Source organism: Panonychus citri, unplaced genomic scaffold (genome assembly GCF_014898815.1).
Source record: "Panonychus citri isolate SS breed McGregor unplaced genomic scaffold, ASM1489881v1 Contig00140, whole genome shotgun sequence".
Taxonomy (NCBI): Eukaryota; Metazoa; Arthropoda; class Arachnida; order Trombidiformes; family Tetranychidae; genus Panonychus; species Panonychus citri.
Window position 1 is genome coordinate 2,119,081 of NW_026515545.1, and position 20,586 is coordinate 2,139,666.

The window sequence follows — 20,586 nt, forward strand, 5'->3', positions numbered from 1 at the left end:
AATTAGCATTTATCATATTATCAGGTTAAATATTTCACAGATAATTTATATTGAATATTCAATTATTAATATCTAATCGGGTACAGTGAATTATTATCAGTGTGATAATCATTAATCATAATAACCATATTAAGAATAGCATCTTTAGCAAAACTATCAACATAATTAAGAAATATCAAAATTGATATGGTGAATAAAATGATTAGTTGATAGTTGAATTTATCTAAAGAGCTTATAAGGTTTATCATAGTCAATTATTAATCAACAATTAACATTGTTTCTAATTATATCCTCTTTGTATTGATGATATTGGCTCAGAAAATTATCATCAGCAATTATGATATTAATCAGCTTTTCCCCATGTTAACTAATTAGTCTTAATTAGTCTTATTATTACTTGAGATTCACATCTAATAGATGGTTGAAATATTTATTCTCTCTCTCTCTCTCTCTCTCTCTCTCTCTCTCTCTCTCTCTCTCTCTCTCTCTATCGTCTCCTAGCAACTTGTTGTATTCACATTTGCAATGAGAGAGTAGTGAGAATCGGATGAGCTGAAATGTTACAGGGAATGCGCAATATACAATGTCATCATCATGAGTAAGTTGAGAGTAATTCCAAAAAAGCTGAATAAAGTTTCAGTTCCAGAATGAACAGAGTAACAGAATCACCTCTCACCTCCGAATAACTCACTTATCTCAACAATAAACTATGAACAACAACAGAATTGATTCTGGAAATAATAATAACAATCTAATTATCATTATTTTTGGCCGATCAAAATCAGAATAATCAGTGACTTAAATTATTTGGCCAAAGTTAAACTCAATAATCAAGTTTATATATAAATTGTTCATCGGATCAAATCTGATTATCACCGTTCGGGTTTATTTTCATTATTATTGTGTGTTAATCATCATCATCATCCTCATCACCATCATCATGGCTTAAGGGCTTCCATTATATTTTCTCATCATATATATTCTGATTAAATCTATCTAACATTATCATCACTAATTCTTTCACCATGGGAGCTTTATCTAAATCTAAAATTCATCCAACAATCAACTCGGAAATCGATGATAATCATAATTTATCAATTCGTCCAGTTAATCACCACAAGAGCAAAGAATTTTTCAAAATAAATGGTTGGACTCAACCTTTTCATCCTCTTCAACTTCTTGCTTTCTTTTTCTTCTTCTTCTTCACAGGTAAGCATCATTTCCGTTTCCTTTTCAATACACCCACAAGTTTTATCATCACAATAAACCATTTTAAAAGCAACAATTTTCACCTCACAATAATAATAAAAAAACATTGAAACTTTTTCTCCTCTCAATTGAGATAATGTTATTTTCATCATCATTTTTAAAGGTTTCCGCATCCTTTTCTGTGCCTAATAACATTTTTCTTTGTAATGGTTTAACTTTGCAAAAGTAATTTAATTGCAAATTTAATGATTAATTATAATCTAACTTTGAGAATGAAAAAAAAGCAATTAATGTAATGGTTAAGTTAATAACTTTCTCGTCTCTCTCTCTATGGTGTTATTATTAATGGGCAATCATGCAAATCTTTTTCAATCTTTACCTTGACATTTTCAAATGTTTAATTGCAAAGTCCATTTTCATTTGTTACTCCAGTGATTTAACCATAATTAAAGATGAGATATAATCAAAATTAAAGTTAATTAAGAGCATAAAAAAGGCTAAAAATTACCTGGAAAAAGAAACAACCAACCAATCAACTTGGAAAACAAGTTAATCTTATTGATAACTAATCTCATAGACTATTATTAACTCATCCAAAGAGTTAATTTCATCTCCAATCATGATCTCTAATTGTTTATCATTTATTTTATCAATAGAAAATTCAATTGATTACAACATTTGATTAGTCTTATTCAATCGAATTTGTAGTTTTTATAATTAGATTAAATTTTTTCTTTTCTTTTCTTTTTATCTCTTTATTTCCTTTTCCTTTTAGGAATATGTTTCTTCATAATGTTACCAATGCTTCCAACTTCATCACTTCGGTATATCGTTTATCCATTAACTGGACTTTTATTTGTGAGCCATTTAATTTTCCACCTGATTAATATAACAATTAATCCCGCTGATCCTGCTGTGATAGATAAATATGATAATCAACAACAAAATGAATCCCAATCAACTAATCGAAAAGGACCAAAAACTTTCGACAGATCGAAACATAATCACGTCATCGAGAATCAATTCTGTTACATTTGTGAAGTTAATGTTGGACCTAAATCGAAACACTGTTCAGTTTGTAATAAGTGCGTTTCCAATTTTGATCATCACTGTAAATGGTTAAACAATTGTGTCGGTGGAGCTAATTACAGGTAAGTTAATTAATACCTGATCATATCAAATTGTCGATGCTTTCAACCAACCAAATAGTAATATTAATGTGTAAACAAATTTCCAACCAGAATTGCTAATTGGCTTTCTGATTGAAAAGTAAACAATATCAACGATACATCGTTAATTTGATGTGATTACTTTTTCCCTGATTTATGTGATTAATCAGTAACAATATATGTTAGCACAATTGTCAAGTCTATTTGGGTTAATCAATAGATTGAACTTTTTTTTCACAATTAACCATAAATGTAGAATGGAAAAAGTTAATTGTTGTTGTATTGTTGTTGTTTGATGATTCTGTTGATTACTATTAACATATAATAGTAAATAGTTAGAAACCTTGACCTAAAATAGTACAAATTATGTATTAGTCTATCTAATAGTTTATCAATTCTTTTCTTCTTCTTCATAATTCATGATCAATTGATTCATTCAACTAATCAATATTATCTCTCCATGTAATGAATGTTTCAACCTTTGAAATGTTATCTTTATTTAGATATTCAATTTTTAATAGAAAACTTTTTTTCATTCATTTTCATTTCCATTTCCCTCTCTCTCTCTCTCTCATTTCATTATCATGCTCCTCTGATGATATTTATCTCCCTGACTGAATTAATATTGACATGGAAACATTGAAATTAATGAATATCAATGGTGACGATCAAGACTGTTCCTGGTTTGTGTTACAATTGCAATGATTGGATCTATTAGTATATTCGGGTTGACAATTGTCTTTACAATTGCTTATTTTAATCAATCAAGTTGGTTTTATGGTAAGTTAATTAGTTTATATGTTTAAATTATTTTCAATTTACCATTTTAATCAATTCGCTAATCTCACTGGGAGTGATATAATATGATAAACTTGAACACTTTTCTCAAGGCTCAGTTGATTTCACAAATTAAATCTTTATTTGTTTTGCTAATATTAATCAAATTGTGAATTAATCGTCAGTAATTTAGATTTGCAATTTGTTTAATTGTATTAATAATTGTAATTCAACAAAAGTTGGTTCCATGATGAAATAATCAGAATTAACCTTAACCTTTATATTAATATTTTTTTCATATTTTCTATTATTTGTCAATGATAACCAATATATTGATAAAGTTTAACAATGATTTGATTATTGATTAACCTTGATTATGATCATGCAAACGGTTTGGTATATCATTAACTCAGTTAACAATCAATTGATTGTATAAATGTTTGATTATGTGATTAACAATCAATTTTCACCGATCAATGTAATCAGATTTCAGTTTTTCTGTATCTTCTTGAATCATTAACTTTCAATTGTCTCGAGATTTAGTTGATATTTTTTTTGCTGATTGTTAATCATTTATAGTAGTCAAATATCATTAATCACAACCAGATAATTGTTAAACTGTTAAGTTAAACAACATTAGCGTTAATTATTCAGTATCTTTATCTAATTGGTAATTGATCGATTGATGCAATCAAATAATGAATTTACAAAATCGCCTTAAGGTAAATCATGATAAAAATTTAATCGTTGTAATAATTAAACCGTAACTCAAATGGTTGACTCACAATTAATTGGTTATAATCTAACCAACTCAAGAAAATGGTTCAATAGTAAACAATAAATAATACTTGATTGTCCGAAAGGTCAAGGTCACGAAGATTATGTGTCAATCAGTATATTACTACAGCTATTTCATTAGGATATGGATCAATTATTATTAATATTTACCGTTATTTTTTTCACTCTCTCACAAATTAGTTATATAACTCACATGATCATATTGTTTACACTACAAATCAAATTTCCAATAGTTAATTGCAGTAGATCAATTTAATTATTGAATCAGTAGTAATCGAAATTATTAAAATTAATTTGAATATCAAGTTATCCTACTTTGGAAATTCAAATATCACTTTATGAGCGTTCAAAGAACGAGCATGGAATTAGTTTTCGAGCCTTGTATTAGTTTAATATTTTCTTCTAGCATGATATTAGTTTCAGAATTTTCTAACATCCAGTTTGTTATTAATAGAAAAATGTTAATGTGATTTACTTATAAGATAAAGATTAAATGTTCGACATGTTAGAATCTTCGTCATCTATTAATATCAACACTGAGAATAAGTTGAAAGAGATAATATTGAACTGAGAAGTTCAATATGTTTATCGTTTATTTTTTCTTTCGAAATCAGTAAAAGTTCTTGTTTTTGTCAATTCATGTCCAGTTTTTTTCGGTCATGTTAGTGTTGATTATTCAGTTCGAAATGCTTGAGGGCAGAATTATCTCTAAGTAGTTTTCCTTGTTTTTACAGAATGATAAAGATTGAATAAGATGTGAAAACGAACAGAACTTTTTTTCCTCTTCTCTTCTGGAATTTCAAAATAAGAGACAAAGTTAATTGTCTTGACAAGTTTCATGATAAATATTCTAACGAATTGAATAAGATATATATGAACGTGATGAGAAATAGAAAAGTTGATAAATATTTTCTCTTCTCGTGATCTTTTTGTATTCAATTTTCAATCATCACTTTCTCATCTTGTCTTCATTCAACTTTATCATTCTAATCTCTTCCGTTTCATCATCATCATCATTTTCCTCTGTTTTTCTCTTATTTCTATTCAATTCAATTCATCCAGAAATACACAATCTCACCATGATGATGGAGAAAAGAACAATAATAATAAAGAATAGAGAAGAAAAACTTTTCCATTGATTTTAATGACTCAGTAAATTTCTCAGAGAAAATTTCATTCCAATTATCAGGAAAATAACGAGAAAAAAGAAAAATTCTTAACTCGAAAATGATTGAAGTAAATTAGATTCAGGAAATGATTCAAAACATGAATAACAATCAAGTTTAAGCTCAACCGAAAAGTTTCAATTCCTTAATCAGATTTACCTTGAAAACGAGAAAAAAATCATCTGAGCTTTAGATTAATTTATCATTCAACTTTTAAATTCTCTGGATGAATAAATAACCATTCTAATTATCACCATATTAAAAAGTGTTCATATCCATGGTGATGGAAAACTCAACATCTGAACCTTTTTCACCAGCGAAAGAAACAAAATCTATGAAATTAATAAAATGATTTACATAATTAAGAGAATATCCTAATAACTTTGAGACTGTTCGAGAATAATTCAGTTCTATGCAAATATGTGAGTAGTTCATGAGATAATTTGATGGAAAATTATTTTCTCAACACAGGTAACATTATAGTAGAGAATTAGAATGATGAAATGTCAATGATGGTAAGAAACTTATCCATGATAAGCTTGGAATCCAAAATTGTAGTGAATATCTAATTATCTTGTATTATATGTACAATATGTTAATCGAGTAACAATCAGTTTAAACGGAAAATCTAATTGTTATTAGTTAATAAAAAGAGAGGAATGAATATGAAAATGAATTTCCTGAAATGTGAAATGATTTCAATCCATCATGATGACTGAGTTCAGTCAAAACAATGAACTATGCAAACTGGTAGACGTTATTATCATTTATTATTTTAACATTCTCATTGGTTACTATGGTTTTTTACTCAATTCTAAATACATTATCAGAAAAAAAACTTACCTTGTTAATCAAGGAAAAAGCCTAAAGTAAAGTGAGGAAAACAAAAATCAATGAGAAAAATTAAACTCATTGTTGGTCAGTTCAATGGATTTTATTGATTTTCTTTCAGCTCAATTCCCTTTCCACTGACCAGAAGGAGAATCAAGCAATGAGAGAGAGAGGGAGAAAAACTATCCAACAATAACATGACTATTTTCATGTAATTTCATTTTATCAATTTAATCAAGGAAATGATTCCTATTATCATAATGATAATTTGTAAAATATCACCATTTATATGTTAGAAAATAAATCAAAGTGAAATTTTTTTTTTCATCTTCTTCTTTATCTGTCACATTAACATCAGATAATCATTTGAAATTTTATTCTTATATCAGAATTTGTGATGATATTGTTGCCTGATTCCATCAGAAATCGTATAATGTTTTTAACACGTTTGATGATTTTGATGAAATTGAATTTGAAATTTATTCTTTAATTGAAATTCTGATACATTTCTGATCATTTTTCTCTTGATATTGTAAAGCTAAGGGAAAGAAACTGAAAATTGAATTAACTTGGATTCTCAAGGTTGTCTTATTATTGCTATTTTTTTTCTCGATTCATTTCTTGGTCAGGAATTGATCAACTGAAAACTGATTAACGTTACACTGATTGGGTTGATTCTGATTGTCAGTTACATGTCGTTAAACATTTTCTCCATCCATTATTGCTAACCAATAGCTGTCGATTTACTAATAATAATAATATGTGTCCAAAGGCTTTTTCCCACCCATTCATTAAGAGTACTTAATGATTCAAAAGTGTTTCTCATCTCAAGATATCAATAGACACACGAAAATGTCATCATGATATAACTCACAATTTACTCAATTTAAACATTATCTCACCATAAATCAGACTTGACCCAATAATCAGTCTATAATAATAGGAATACAAACTGAGTCTCATGAAAATGACATGAAGTTGATGATGGAAATTGAAAAGTAAAGGTTGAGAGAGAGAGAGAGAGAGAGAGAGAGAGAGAGAGAGAGAGAGAATCAGACAAATACGATGTAACTGTTTTCTTGATGAGCATCAATTTGTTGACACTTTTTATTTCGTCCCAATCTTTCAATAGAAACAGAACTATTTCCATTCTTGGTTTAATCTTCATCTTGACCGTTTTTTCTAGTTCATCCTTTTCATCTTCATTATATTAGTTATCACCATTCTCATCATAATCATCATTATCCTCTCTCTCTCTCTCTCTCTCTCCACTCTATCCTCTTAATCTTAACTTTTCTACTTGCAACTATTAACTTAACTTATCTTTTTCTTCATCAATGTGATGATTATTTCTCATCTTGATATAATTCTTGTTATAACAATAACATTGGAAACAAGAGGATGAAGATAAAGATGATGAAAACACATTCTTTTTTTCTGCTTTTCTCGCAATATTTTTAATCTTCTTCATGATGACTCCTTCATGATATTTGAACGAATAGCTTACCAATAGTTCTGAAATGTGAGGACAGAAAATGGATCAGACTTTCAGTTTATACACCAAAAAGATGAAACCAATATTTTCAGTTATCATCATCTCGTTTCTATCACATTCAACTATGCCGAATATCATTACATGCATAGCACTTGAATGATTTCCACCTAACAACACATAACACTGAACAATATTTGTTAATATGATATTCACATTTCACTCAGAATCATTTCCTTTTCAACCGATATGATTATTTTTATACTTGACCTTTTCTTGGACAGTTCAAGTAAAAGCTAATGAGCTAACGATAATATCATTTACTGAGGAATCGTGTTATTTATTGACAGTTCACCAAATATATTCAGATGAAAAAATGTCGAATTTCAAAATCTAATAATCGTTTTCGTTTTCGTTTTCGTTTTCTAGCAGTTTTAAACTATTTCAAGATAATTAAATTCTAAATTTCTAACATTAATGTACAATGTAAACTGTTGAAAAAGAAACTGAATCATAGAGCTTGATGATGAATACCCTTTGAAATTGAGCTATAAACATAATCTCCGTAAATGTTAAAGCAATTAACTTACTAGATCTAATTATGAATCAATCATGGATAGAAAAATAAATAAATATTCATTTACATTGTCCTATTCGGTTAATCTGATTGTTATGATGATTTTCAAAGGTAAATTATGTCATCTCTTTGCTTGCTCTAGATTATCATCATGTCAATGAGATTAAATGTCAACCAGAAATATATATATGATGAATTATTGATTGCAAGTGAATCAAATTTGATTAGACAAATGATTCGCCCTGAAAAATAGGTATGAAAACTCATGTTCTGGTTACTCAGTAAATTTGATAACCTTTGAGTGTTTCATTTCTCATGGTCAACTTTGACTCTCTCTCTCTCTCTCTCTCTCTCTCTCTCTCTCTGTCATTTTCTGGACAAAAGTTTTCGTGAGTTTAATCAGCTTAAAGTGACCACAAAGTGTATAATAGTTTGATCTTGGTTCATTTTCCATTTTCAACCTTAGCATTGACATTTATCATGAAACTCAATCTTTACAGGGGAGATGAAAAAAAGTAAACATCTAACAAGGAAAAGAAAAGATAAAACAAACTTTTCATTCTCATTGTATGTTTACATGGTGATGGGTGAAAATGAAACGAAAACTCTGTATATATATTGAAACTCTGTTGAGAATTTAGAACTTTTCTCAAATTCTTCAAGAGATAAACTGATAAAATGTTTGCCCATTGGCTTAAATTTCAACAGAAGAAAAATTTCATCTTGTTACCCTGAGGCTATATAACATTATAAGCTTAACGAACAAATAAAAAAACATTTCAAACAGCAATGAACGAGAATGGTAATGATTTAGTAGATTATTCAGTTTACCATTGAGCTGATTGCTCTTGAAAATGTTGATTACAATAATTAATTAGTCTTGATGAGTAGTTGAACTGTCAATTAACTTAATCATTTAGATTTTCATTTTCGCTGAAACATTCAATTCATTGATTGACATTTGGGTTTATCACCTTTCCCATTAATGCTCAAGTTTTGTTTCACTTTCATGATTGATTGATCATCGATAATATTAATAGTCCAATAGGATGACAGTTATATAAATGATAAGAGACTAGGAAACGGAAGTAAAAAGTACTTAGCATGATAATAATCTCTCTCATTATTATTACGATGCTAGCATTTTGTATTTTCTTCAATATTTTTCTTAGCATTTATAATAATACTGAGTATGATAATAATTAGTAAAAGATAGGAAATGTCCACATGAAACTTGGAAATCCGGAAATAGAATCGATAACATTGAAAGGGGAAAAAAGGTAGAACCGGAAATCGATTCAATATTTTCCATCTAGAGAGCTGGAAAAGGGAAATAACATTTACTAAGATGAATGTTGAAACATAATTGTCTAGGATATTTTCTTACATGAATATGGAAATTCTGAAATTGTTCCAATCAGAATGCTAAATATGATATTCATATATAAAATTACAAATACACACAAATGTAATAAAATCGAAACAAATTGAAAAATTGGACTAAATTGTAATAAAAAAAAGGTAGAAAATGTAATCGGCTTGTAACCAATGAGAATTGTCAGAACTTTAAGAAAAATGTTGTCATTGAAAAGTCACGTTCACTTTTAGGTAAAAAATGATGGAAGAAAAAAGTTCAAACAAGAATCAGAATCATGTAAATAAAGGTAAATATTAACAGATAATCTGAATCATCTTGACATTATCATCTTCATCTTGCCAAGTAGCTGCAGCATCTTTCATCCATTTCCATTTACTTCCATCAATTCACCTTCTTGATTTATCGATTGAAATAATATATATAAAAAAGAGACGAAAAAGAAAAAAAAAGTTCTTTTTACTGAAAATTTTTTTCTTCTTGTTCTCAAATCAATAAACAATTTCATTCGTTTGTATATAATATAAGTTTATCTTGAGCATCTCTTTTAATAGGTTAGTATTATATGTACTTTCCTCATCAAAGGATAGATGAAGATGGAAACTCACTGTCTCTTTCCTGCTTTTTTTATTCTTTCAAAATTTCATCTATTCTGTTTCCTGTGAGAAAATGTCAAATCCCTTTTTTTACACTCTCATTTCATCATCTTTCTCCGTCATCCCCCTGAATTTATCATCTTCTAATATTTACTTGAATGCTTTTCCATCACCATGTTCCCTTCATAATATTACATGACACCCTTAATGAACAGTTTTCAATTTTCATTTCATATCAACATTCAATTCATCAAATCAATCAAAAATGTTGGACTTTTTTTGCTCAAACAAAATAATCATTAAGATATTGATACTGAGACTGAGCTTTTAGCTTGATAGTATTCCTATTTTCCTGATGGAATGAACTGAAATGTTTGGAATGTAATTGATTCATGATAATTTTATAAATTGAATAAATTTTCACGTGGTAAAAACAATGTAAATTATATATTTGCAAATCTCAAGTGTTATAATCCATCATGAATCAAATTTCGAGAATAATCTGAGCTTCTTATTCACCATCATGGTTCTTGATTGTTTCTTTTGCAATTCTGATCTAATAACATGTTTGAATATTTTCGAGTCTCTAAAAGTGATAACTTTTCTCTTATTTATTGATTCTTGTTTATCTCATGAGATTAACGATTTTCTTATTCACCTTGTTAGCAAGAAGGTGATTCCATGTCGTTGATATATTATAAGTAGTATTCATCTTGTATAATAATTAAATCAGAATTATTTATGTTAATCATGATTCAGAAAACTTATTCCATGATTAAAGAGCGGAACAATTTTCTTAACTCTCTTCCTCTCCAAGAAAAAATCTCTCTCTCTCTCTCTCTCTCTCTCTCTCTCTCTCTCTCTCTCGAGCTTTATTGATTAATTGCTAATTAATTTCACTTGTTAGAACTTTTCTTTCTTCCAAATCAAAACTTTCACTCGAGAGTATGATCAATGTTGAAGAAAATATATTATCACAACATTGAGTATCCAATGGTGAGATTAACGATGAAGCAAAAAATAAACTGATCACGTTGATAACTTACCTGAACATGATAGATTACTAAACTTTTGAGTGAATTTGATAACTTGAATTATGATGAAAAAAATACATTCAAGATCAAGGGAAAAGGAGATTTATGATCATGTGATTTTCATGATACTACATCTAAATAGATACTCGTATAATTAAGGTAACCATGAATTCAGTGATCTATTTAAAATTCTGATGATGAATCAGTATCCAAAAGGTATATACAACTGTAAAAGATGATCAACTTTTACACATTTATATCCAATTTCCAGGGAGTGAGAAATTGAACTGATATTTAATATGGAAAATGATAACATTGGATTGAATCAATATTATTATTAATACTATTTATAAATAAACAGAAATCACTGGAAAAGTTTCACTTGACATTTATCTCTATCACATCTTGGAACTGACCATAGGTTATTATTTATCATGAGAGAAAAAGCAGAAAAAAAAGATGATAGAATCATCTTCATCATGATGGTCTGAGTTAACGATAACCATGATCCATGGGAAAACAGGGAGTAGATAAAGTAAAGAATTGACTATTAAGAGTTATAGTTTATTTCTCATTGGAAAAATTTATTCAATGAATATCAAGTTGAATGTGAAATGTAATTTTCAACTTGTAAATGAATAATGAACATCATTTTCTCAGAAACTAATTCTCAGAATGTTCATCTCATGAATCTAACGATAATCTCTTAGAGATATTTATAACATTGAATAGTTGAGAGAGAGAGAGCGAAAAAATAATTCCAATACAATTGATGATTAACTAAAAGCTAATAATCTGTTGATTATTTTCAGCTTATGTTATTAGATTAAAGTTAATCAACGGGAGAAAAAATCTATACTAAATGTTGAATAATATGGTAAATTAATTTTCCATCTCAATATCATCATCGTCATGAAACTTTATTTAATAAGATTATGCTAAGAATGAATCGATTCCACATTTCTGTTGGTAATAATTTCATGATATTCTTAAAGGTTAATTAACCATTTCATTGAGAAAAGAAAAAGTAATCAACTATTAATAAAAACCAAATTCTTACAATTTAATTCAACAATAAAGAAAAATAATCTAATACAAAATCAAAAACCAGACAATTAACTAATAGCAATTTAAATGAAACAGTAACAGAATTGAATTTATTTTCAACTCAACTGAAAATAAAATCGTCTTTCAAATATCATATAAATATAAGTTATCACTTTTCACTCCCAGTGCTCAGTCAAACTTTGATAACGATTAAGTTAATTGATTATATCAATTAAGCTCATTTTGTTTTTTTTTCTTGTTTCGCCAAAATTAACTAATTGGAACAAATTAATTTACTTTAATTGTCTCTTCTCTCAGATGAATCAATTTGGGAAGATGATTTTATAACAAATGGTCTACTTCGTGCCTACATCATCAATCCATCAACGTGTTATCGTTCAATATGGATAACGATTATCATGATGACAAGTATCTTATCCCTTGTCACAGGTATCCTACTTTTGCATCTTCTATGTTTCCACATTTTCCTTAGTAAGTAATCTTAATACCCTTTTCCAGCACTTAACGTTAATCTATTATGAAGCTCATCTCAAATATAATCGAACCTCATTATTAACTATTCACAATTAATCATCTATCATCTATTATTATGTCGATTTTTTTTCCTTTTTCCTTTATCCGATAATCATCCATGAATATTGAGAAAAACTTTCGCCTATTTTTTTCTTCACAATTTCCAGAAATTCTGAATAGAGATAAAATCCTTCTGATGATTCCTTCTAAGTGTCCTGTTATTTATTTATTACTATCGTTAGTAAGATAACATTTTCTTTGGCAAATTCTGGTTAATTGTTTTCCTCTTGATCGTAACAAATTGTTTCTCTTTGATTACCTTGAAACTTTCTTAATCGTTAGAATTGATTAATGGTAAAATAATTTGATTCTAATGGAAATTATTTCAATACTTTTCCATGTTTTTTTTTCTATTCTCGATTTTTTATCATTCATATAAACAGTTATTTATACGTTCCGATATTAATGATGTTTCATTTTCTATTTATCTTCCTTAATCATTACCTGGAATTAGTAACGATTCACATTATTAATTATAATCACTTTCTTTCTTCCAACGACAATTTAGGCTCTTTAATTTGGTAGAAAACTTTAATTTACTTTATTTATCTTATACGATTTAGATTATTAAACTGAATCAAAACTTATTATGACTTTTATCACCTTGAGAATAACGATCGAAGATCTAAATCTATTGATTGGTTGAAACTTTTGCAAATTCGAGGAAAATGTTCTTGATCTTTCGCAATCTGTACTTCGAAACTTTTTCATTAGTTGGACAACTTTTTTTTCCTTATAATTGAACAATCGAATTAGTTTTTTTTTCTATTAGAACTTTAATTGAATCGAATTTGTGAAATAAGAATGGAAATTCTGAAATATTATCGTTTCATTTTGATTTTCATCTTCTCGAAAATGATTCAAGTGAATACAATCGAATCTAAATCAATGTTGATGATAATAGCAGTTCTTTTGATTTAAACCAATGAATGGTGAATATTTTATGCTGCAAATCATCAGTATTGAATGATAAATATCATGATGATAATAAAAAACGGGATGAACTATAAAACCATTAGGAAATATTTACTAAAGCAGGAATATGAAAAGAGAGAAACCTCAAAATCCTCAGGAATACATGATATATTGTCAGAATTTGGATGGGAAACAGGGAAATAGTTCATGTTTAACCATGGTAAATGCTCACTCATGTCAGAACTTTTCTTTCATTTCCATTTGCTCCCATCAACAAGGAGAGTCAACGATTATCATAATCATCATAATTCCTTCAGCTCTCCCTTCAGTCTTCATCTCTCAACAACAACATTCTCTCTCATCATCATGCCTCTCCTCCTTCTACTCCAAACCTAAACTTAGTTACTTATCCATTCTATTGAACTCGAATGACTATTTGTCCTTCCACCTAAAACCTGAATCAAAATGAATCTGATTCAGCAGAATCAGTGAACAAGGAATTCAGGAGAGAGAAAGAGAAGAAAAAATGATAAAAAACATGGGGAAAAGAGAGAAAATAATAAAATCAATATTCTTTTTTATTCCTCATTTCCATCATTCCAAAGTTTCTCATGTGTACTTTTCATCGGTAGCATCAGTTTTTTACATTATTCTTTTAATATTCATAAATATCTCCATCAATATGCACATTTCGATGATAATATTCAAGAAAAAGATTATTACAATTAAGCTCAGGAATCTATAAGTTTTTCTCCAATGTAATAGCAATAGAAGCACAAAAAGAACGCATCATTGGATAATACAATAGTTCAACTGCTCGAACTCAAGTTCGAGTCATTCATGACAGAACGTGGTGCAAACATGCATATATAAACCTGACAAATCGCTCAATAAATTACCTTTCACTATCGATTATCATATGTTCATGATAAGTTATTAATAACCTGCATTCATTACTAATTGAAATATGTGATTGTATTAATAGTTTATTGTCCCAGTCTAAACTATTATTACATTAATCAGAATATCAAAGAAAAGGTATGATAACCAATAATCATGATTAAATTGAATTGAATACTTGAAACATTAATTGAGACTTTAACTCTGTATGTTATTAATAATAAGTGTGTTTTGATTAATATTGTTATTGTTTATCAAATTTACATATTAATTGATATTCTTTTGATATGATTACTTCAACCAGAATGGATGAAATTATTCATAACAATTAGTTTATGATTCTTGACAACTCATGATGGGAATTGCGAGTAGATTTTGTATTACAATAATATTATTCTTATGTTGGGAATTTTCATCTTTAGCATCCTCATCATCTCCTCTTTTTCCTTAGTTTTTGCTCACTAAATCTTCCCATTCAATCATCATCTCACTCTTACTATTACTTTTCATCATCTTCTTCATGATAATCACCTGAATACGAACCAGAAAATCATTGAACCAACGATTTAAACTTCATCATTCATTTGCATGCAAATGAATACAATTTTTTTTACTCTTCTTTCATATGAACAATTAACTCTAATCACAATTATACTAACCAAGAAAATAAAGAGACTAATACAATTATTATTATTATTATTACAATCTAATCAAAAATAACAAAAAAAAAAGAAAAACATTTTCTGTAAACAAGAAAAATACAATAACAACAATGATCATCAAGTATAATCTGTGAACATTTATCATGAAAGTCTTGGAACATGAATTTTCATGATGTGACAGAAAAACTGGTTAGCTAAACATCAATGAGGATTTTAATGTAATTACTCTTGTTAATCAATCTTAATCCAAATGAATAGTAACAATAATAACATTAGTAACTTTGATAATCAAGAAGAGGAAAAAAAAAATATCACAACTATGAAGGTGAACAAAAAAATGATTTATTATTATGATTCATGTAGGAAACAATTTCTCATGATAAAAAAAATGAATATAACTCAGCAAAAGGTTACCTATTATTATTATTATTATCGAGAAAACCTCTGATATAAAAACCTGATAGGTTATTATTTATCGATCCCAACATTGGTCAGCATCCTCATCACTCTCAATGGTCATCACCAGGCAGAAGGATAAAAAAAAATCACATTTCTTCAAGATGGAAGGACAAGAAACTACAACCTTTTCTTTTGGTATCTGAATATGTACATCAACTAATTGTCCAATTTTCCCTATTATTATAACGGTAAAATGGTTGACTTTGATTATCCTTATATTGGTTATCCAACATTGATTAACATCCAACAATTAAATGTCTTGATTGTCTTCCATCTCACTTTTATCCAATCCTTCAATTAGCCTAAAAGTTTCGTTACCTGTCCAGTAATAGTTATTACTGAACAGAATTACTTTATATAAATATAATTTTTTTCTTATTAAATTATAACCTTTTTTTTTATTATATTTTCTCCTTCAAATGTTGACTATTAACTGGACATTCAGTGAAAAGGAAAAGGAAATGTTCAATGTCCATTAATCGTAATAAGTCAATTAGTTTAAATCATTTTTCTTTCACATAAGCTTCTTAAATGTTACTATTACATTACATTGATTAACTTTCCACCGATACAAATTACATAGGAAACCAAAGGAAAAAAAGTTCATTTTTCTTTTCGATAACAATTTATTATTAGTAATACAACAGATTAAATTGATTAGGATAAAAATCTGATTAACTGATTTAATTTGTTTCTGTTTCTCTGTTAAAAAAAATAACCAATTGATAACCTTTTAATATGAATCACTTGAATTCAATTTACCATGTAGGTGAATTGGTTATTCAGGGGAAAATTAATATTAACATCTCTCAATGATTGACTGGATAAAATAATATAAATTACATGGTGAATAAGTGTCCAATTAATTAGATTGACTAATTTGTTTAGGTTCATCTCTATGTATATATAAGATACTTTAGTATTTCCTGGTGATGAATTGAGATTAAGATTGAAATTGATTATTCAATTTCATGAGAGTTACAATAATATTGATATATAACAAGTGGTAAACCTTAATTTCTTACCATTCTCAAGGCAATTCTGTTACATGAAATGTTAGTAATAGTTGAGTTTCAATATCATAATCAATTTGGATACTCTGAGTATGTCAATATACATGATGATTGTCATTGCCTTGGCTATGTGTATATATACAGTTTATTAAATTATCATGATGATTATTAGCATGATTGCTGATTGATTAATCAAATTAATACATTGACTTTTGGATAATAGGATGAGCAAAATAACATTATGCTTATAAGATCAGAAAATCAATATGAGATTTATGTACTAATACATGTGAGTAAATCTAATCCACATACATATTCAGTTTGGATATTCATTATATTCAGAATCTTTTTGTTTTGTTTTTGATTATCCATCAAACAATTTGATATTAGCACAACAATTAAACAACTTACAGGATATTATTCAAGCAGAATAATATGTTTAATATCAATATTGATCTAATCATTATCATCTCTTGAATGGATAACCTTTAATCAGGATAAATATATAGAGATAATAATAATACTAATGATATATAACTTTTAATGAGGGAAAAGCTGAATTGATTCAAAGTATTAATACTTTCAAGTGTTGATAAACAATCAAATATAATCGATAGTGTAAATAGATTGAATTTTCAAGAACCAGCATCATAAGAATTAACTTTCCAAACAGTTTCATTGAACAAAATCAACTTGGAATGATAATAAGATCAATTTGATTGTAGATTAATCTGTTGAGCTAAAGATTAACAGGAATAAGATTATGTAATGATTAATGGAAACGGAAACAGAATTGATGGTGAAAGATGATTATTTCAATGGTAAATTGTTTTCCTAATGATGATGATGTATTTTCAGTTGATAACCTCAAGATATAACAACAAACTTTGTATCTGTTTGTTTTAGTCAATCTTGAGTGTCCAGTTTTCGTTGGTCAGTTTCATATAATATATCAATTACTTTATATTTAATGATTAAACTAATCATCATCATCTTAATGATTATTACATATGAGAAAATGATACTTTTTTATTATTATCATTAAGTAATTATGATCAGATGAGATTTAAAGGTTTGATTTTCATCATTATTTTATGATCATTAGTAATGAAACTTTGCTCATGTTGACCTCTAAACAATTGACCACTACTGTTATTATTATGATCACCATTACAATTGATTATTAAACAATAAGTGTTGATCACTTTTCCTATTATTTAATCAATTGGTTCAAGTTTTTTGACTTTGGCTGATGAAATTATTGATCCAATAATCATAACAATGGTCATCATCATGTTAATATTAATACAAACCAATGGTCAGTATTTTGTTTTGTTTTTTGCATCCTTCAGCTTTGTTTTAACAATATTTATCCCAAATGAATGGTTTATATTAATGATAATAACTGTAATTGAATGATATAAATAACAAGGGTAATTAATCAACTGTGGTGGTGATGATATTACATTATCATGACTGTATTATAAAGTTTTACCATTTGATTAATTGTTTATTGTTTATATTTTGTATTCACAATCAACAACCTTTAATCAACTTGATTACAGCTTAATCACTCTGTCTGGAAATCAATTTTCAAGGCGAACGACTTTTCTTGTTATTATTATAATAATAAAGTGACGTGAATAAAGTTAATACAATGTAATGTAAAGTATTGGAAACAATTTAACAAATTACTCTGATCAATCATTAACTTGTCATAAACAATTAGTTTTTTCTTACCTTGGCAGAGTAACAGTTAATTAGTTGATTACTTGTTAGATTGATCAGTTTGTCTACGAAGTGTTTTTTTTCAATTTCTTGTTATAATTACCAAGTTTAGATCGATATTCACCCTGAGGCGATTCTACCTTATAGTTGAATATCATTATCTAACTTGATGTTGGTTGAATTTGATGGGGATTGTGATGAATTAATTGGTTTTTTATACGAAATTATAATCGATAATTTTTATCTGTGATCGTGGCCGAGTGGTTAAGGCGATGGATTAGAAATCCATTGGGATTTTCCCGCACAGGTTCGAATCCTGTCGATCACGAAATCTTTTTTTTATTCCACGAAAATGTTTACATTTTTATCCAAATTCGAGCTAATTAAACTTCAAGTAACCTAAAATTCTCGAGAGAACTTAGAAAACTCAAGGTTCGATTGTATTCTGAGATGTTTGGTGAAAGTTAATCAACTTCGATAACTAATCGATTCTTTTGATAAATTCTCAATTCTCATCAGATTGTATCGGCCTTTCAACCTACGAGTTCATCGTTTCTCGACGTCAATCGAAAGACTTGGAGTCCGAAAAACGATCATCTTTAACATCCTCATCATCCTCAGCATCTAAACGAGTTAAATTACCTTCTAGATTGATTCAAATTGCTCCTTGTTTCCGTTGGTGTTGTCAAGCTCGATGTGATGAGAACGATGAAAAAACTGAAACTAACGGACAATCGCAATTAGTTAACCATAATCAGAGAAACACTGATTGTCAAACTGATTTGGTAGACGAGAGAAAAATTAACATGACAAATTCATCAATTTCAGCAACATTATCATCTTTGAATCATTTCAAATCAAATCCATTGATTCCAATTAACCAATTTAACGGTAAATCATTAATTGACCGACTAGGATCAACTCCAAATAATTTGATAATAAACTCAACTGACCATGATAAGGATAACAACCATCAACAGTTAAATAATGAACAGATCGATGGTAAATTGAAAGATGGATCAATTGATAGAATTGAATACAAAAATGGTTTATTAATCGATTCGATGAACAATTATCATCGATCATCATTATTGAGAAATTCATGGTTAAATAGCCATCGGTCATTTGAAGAGTCTCATGGTCAAGTTTATCTGGGAAGTCCTGAGAGACGATTCTGGGAATCATTTAAATCACACAATCAACATGTAAAGAACAATCAAAATTTACCTTATAATCAATTAACGGTAAATAATAATGCTCGAAATCAAATTGTTTCGATTGCCAATGAACAATTAACGCACAATTTATCGCCCACACCATCACCATCATCTTCATCATCTTCATCATCTTCAACAACGGTTGATTTAATTGAAGATTATCCAAGTTACCAAACACCGTCCAGATCAATTAACAGTGAAATTAATGATAATCATGATCAAGAATCAATTAAATTGTCGACACAATCAGTTGAACCAATATTTACACCGATCAATTTAAGACGAAACTTAATTAATGGTCGAACCAGTAGATTATCATTTACACCTAAAGTAATTGAATCAACAACGACCACAAATCCAGTCATTTATCCGGAATCATCGACAATTGAATCAATTAATCACTTAGAAGAAGATAAAATTGTTAATCCAGTTAACACAATTAAACCAAGTAATCCGATAGTAACTCCTAATCGTGGTAAAGTTTTCCTTCGTAATAGACAATTAACTCAACCAATATTATCAATTAATCAAATTGATCGATCAGTTTTCTATCCATCATTGTCGATTGATAATTTAAAGGAAAATGTTAACAATCAATTTAATGAAAATGATGAGAAAATTAAAAGGCAAACAATTAGTGGTGAGAAACAGTTAACAGCCACTGATGATGTTGATATTTTAACAATCAATTGTATCGTTAATTTTAATGAGAATCATCAAAATAATAACAATATTATCAATGATAATCAAATATCTGAACAAGATAATCAATCAATTAATGTGATCAAATCAAATCATCAAGTTAAAAGGTTCCAATCAAATGTTGAAATATCAAGTCAACTTTAAGTCCAAAATTAAATTGTTGTCAAGTATTTAAGATAAATCAATTTTTAACTAATTAATTTGTATTCTTTCAATTGTAATAAAAAAAATGTAATTTCAAACAATTAAAATTAAGAAATTAAAACTTTTTATTATTTTCACTGAATGGAAATAGAATCAACTCAAAAAAGAGATTATCTAATTA

At 27.9% G+C, this 20,586-nt stretch overlaps 1 protein-coding gene and 1 non-coding gene across 2 annotated transcripts; both read left to right on the forward strand.

Moving 5' to 3' along the window:
- The first annotated feature begins 515 nt into the window (after positions 1 to 515).
- LOC128394645 (uncharacterized) lies at positions 516 to 20,531 on the forward strand. Its single transcript, XM_053354994.1, has 5 exons — positions 516 to 1,209; positions 1,985 to 2,360; positions 3,052 to 3,158; positions 12,390 to 12,563; positions 18,862 to 20,531. Exons 1-5 carry the CDS (start codon positions 1,026 to 1,028, stop codon positions 20,403 to 20,405), a joined length of 2,385 nt encoding a protein of 794 aa, XP_053210969.1. The 5' UTR covers positions 516 to 1,025; the 3' UTR covers positions 20,406 to 20,531.
- On the forward strand, positions 18,589 to 18,670 carry Trnas-aga (transfer RNA serine (anticodon AGA)). The gene has a single exon. It is a non-coding gene; the product is annotated as a tRNA-Ser (tRNA).
- Positions 20,532 to 20,586: the final 55 nt, after the last annotated feature.

Bases quoted from the DNA above. Each gene is read 5' to 3' on its own strand.
- LOC128394645 (XM_053354994.1), top strand. From the start codon at position 1,026: ATGGGAGCTTTATCTAAATCTAAAATTCATCCAACAATCAACTCGGAA. The intron at 3,159-12,389 runs GTAAGTTAATTA...CTCTTCTCTCAG, and splicing joins TCAATCAAGTTGGTTTTATG to ATGAATCAATTTGGGAAGAT. The intron at 12,564-18,861 runs GTAAGTAATCTT...AATTCTCATCAG, and splicing joins ATGTTTCCACATTTTCCTTA to ATTGTATCGGCCTTTCAACC.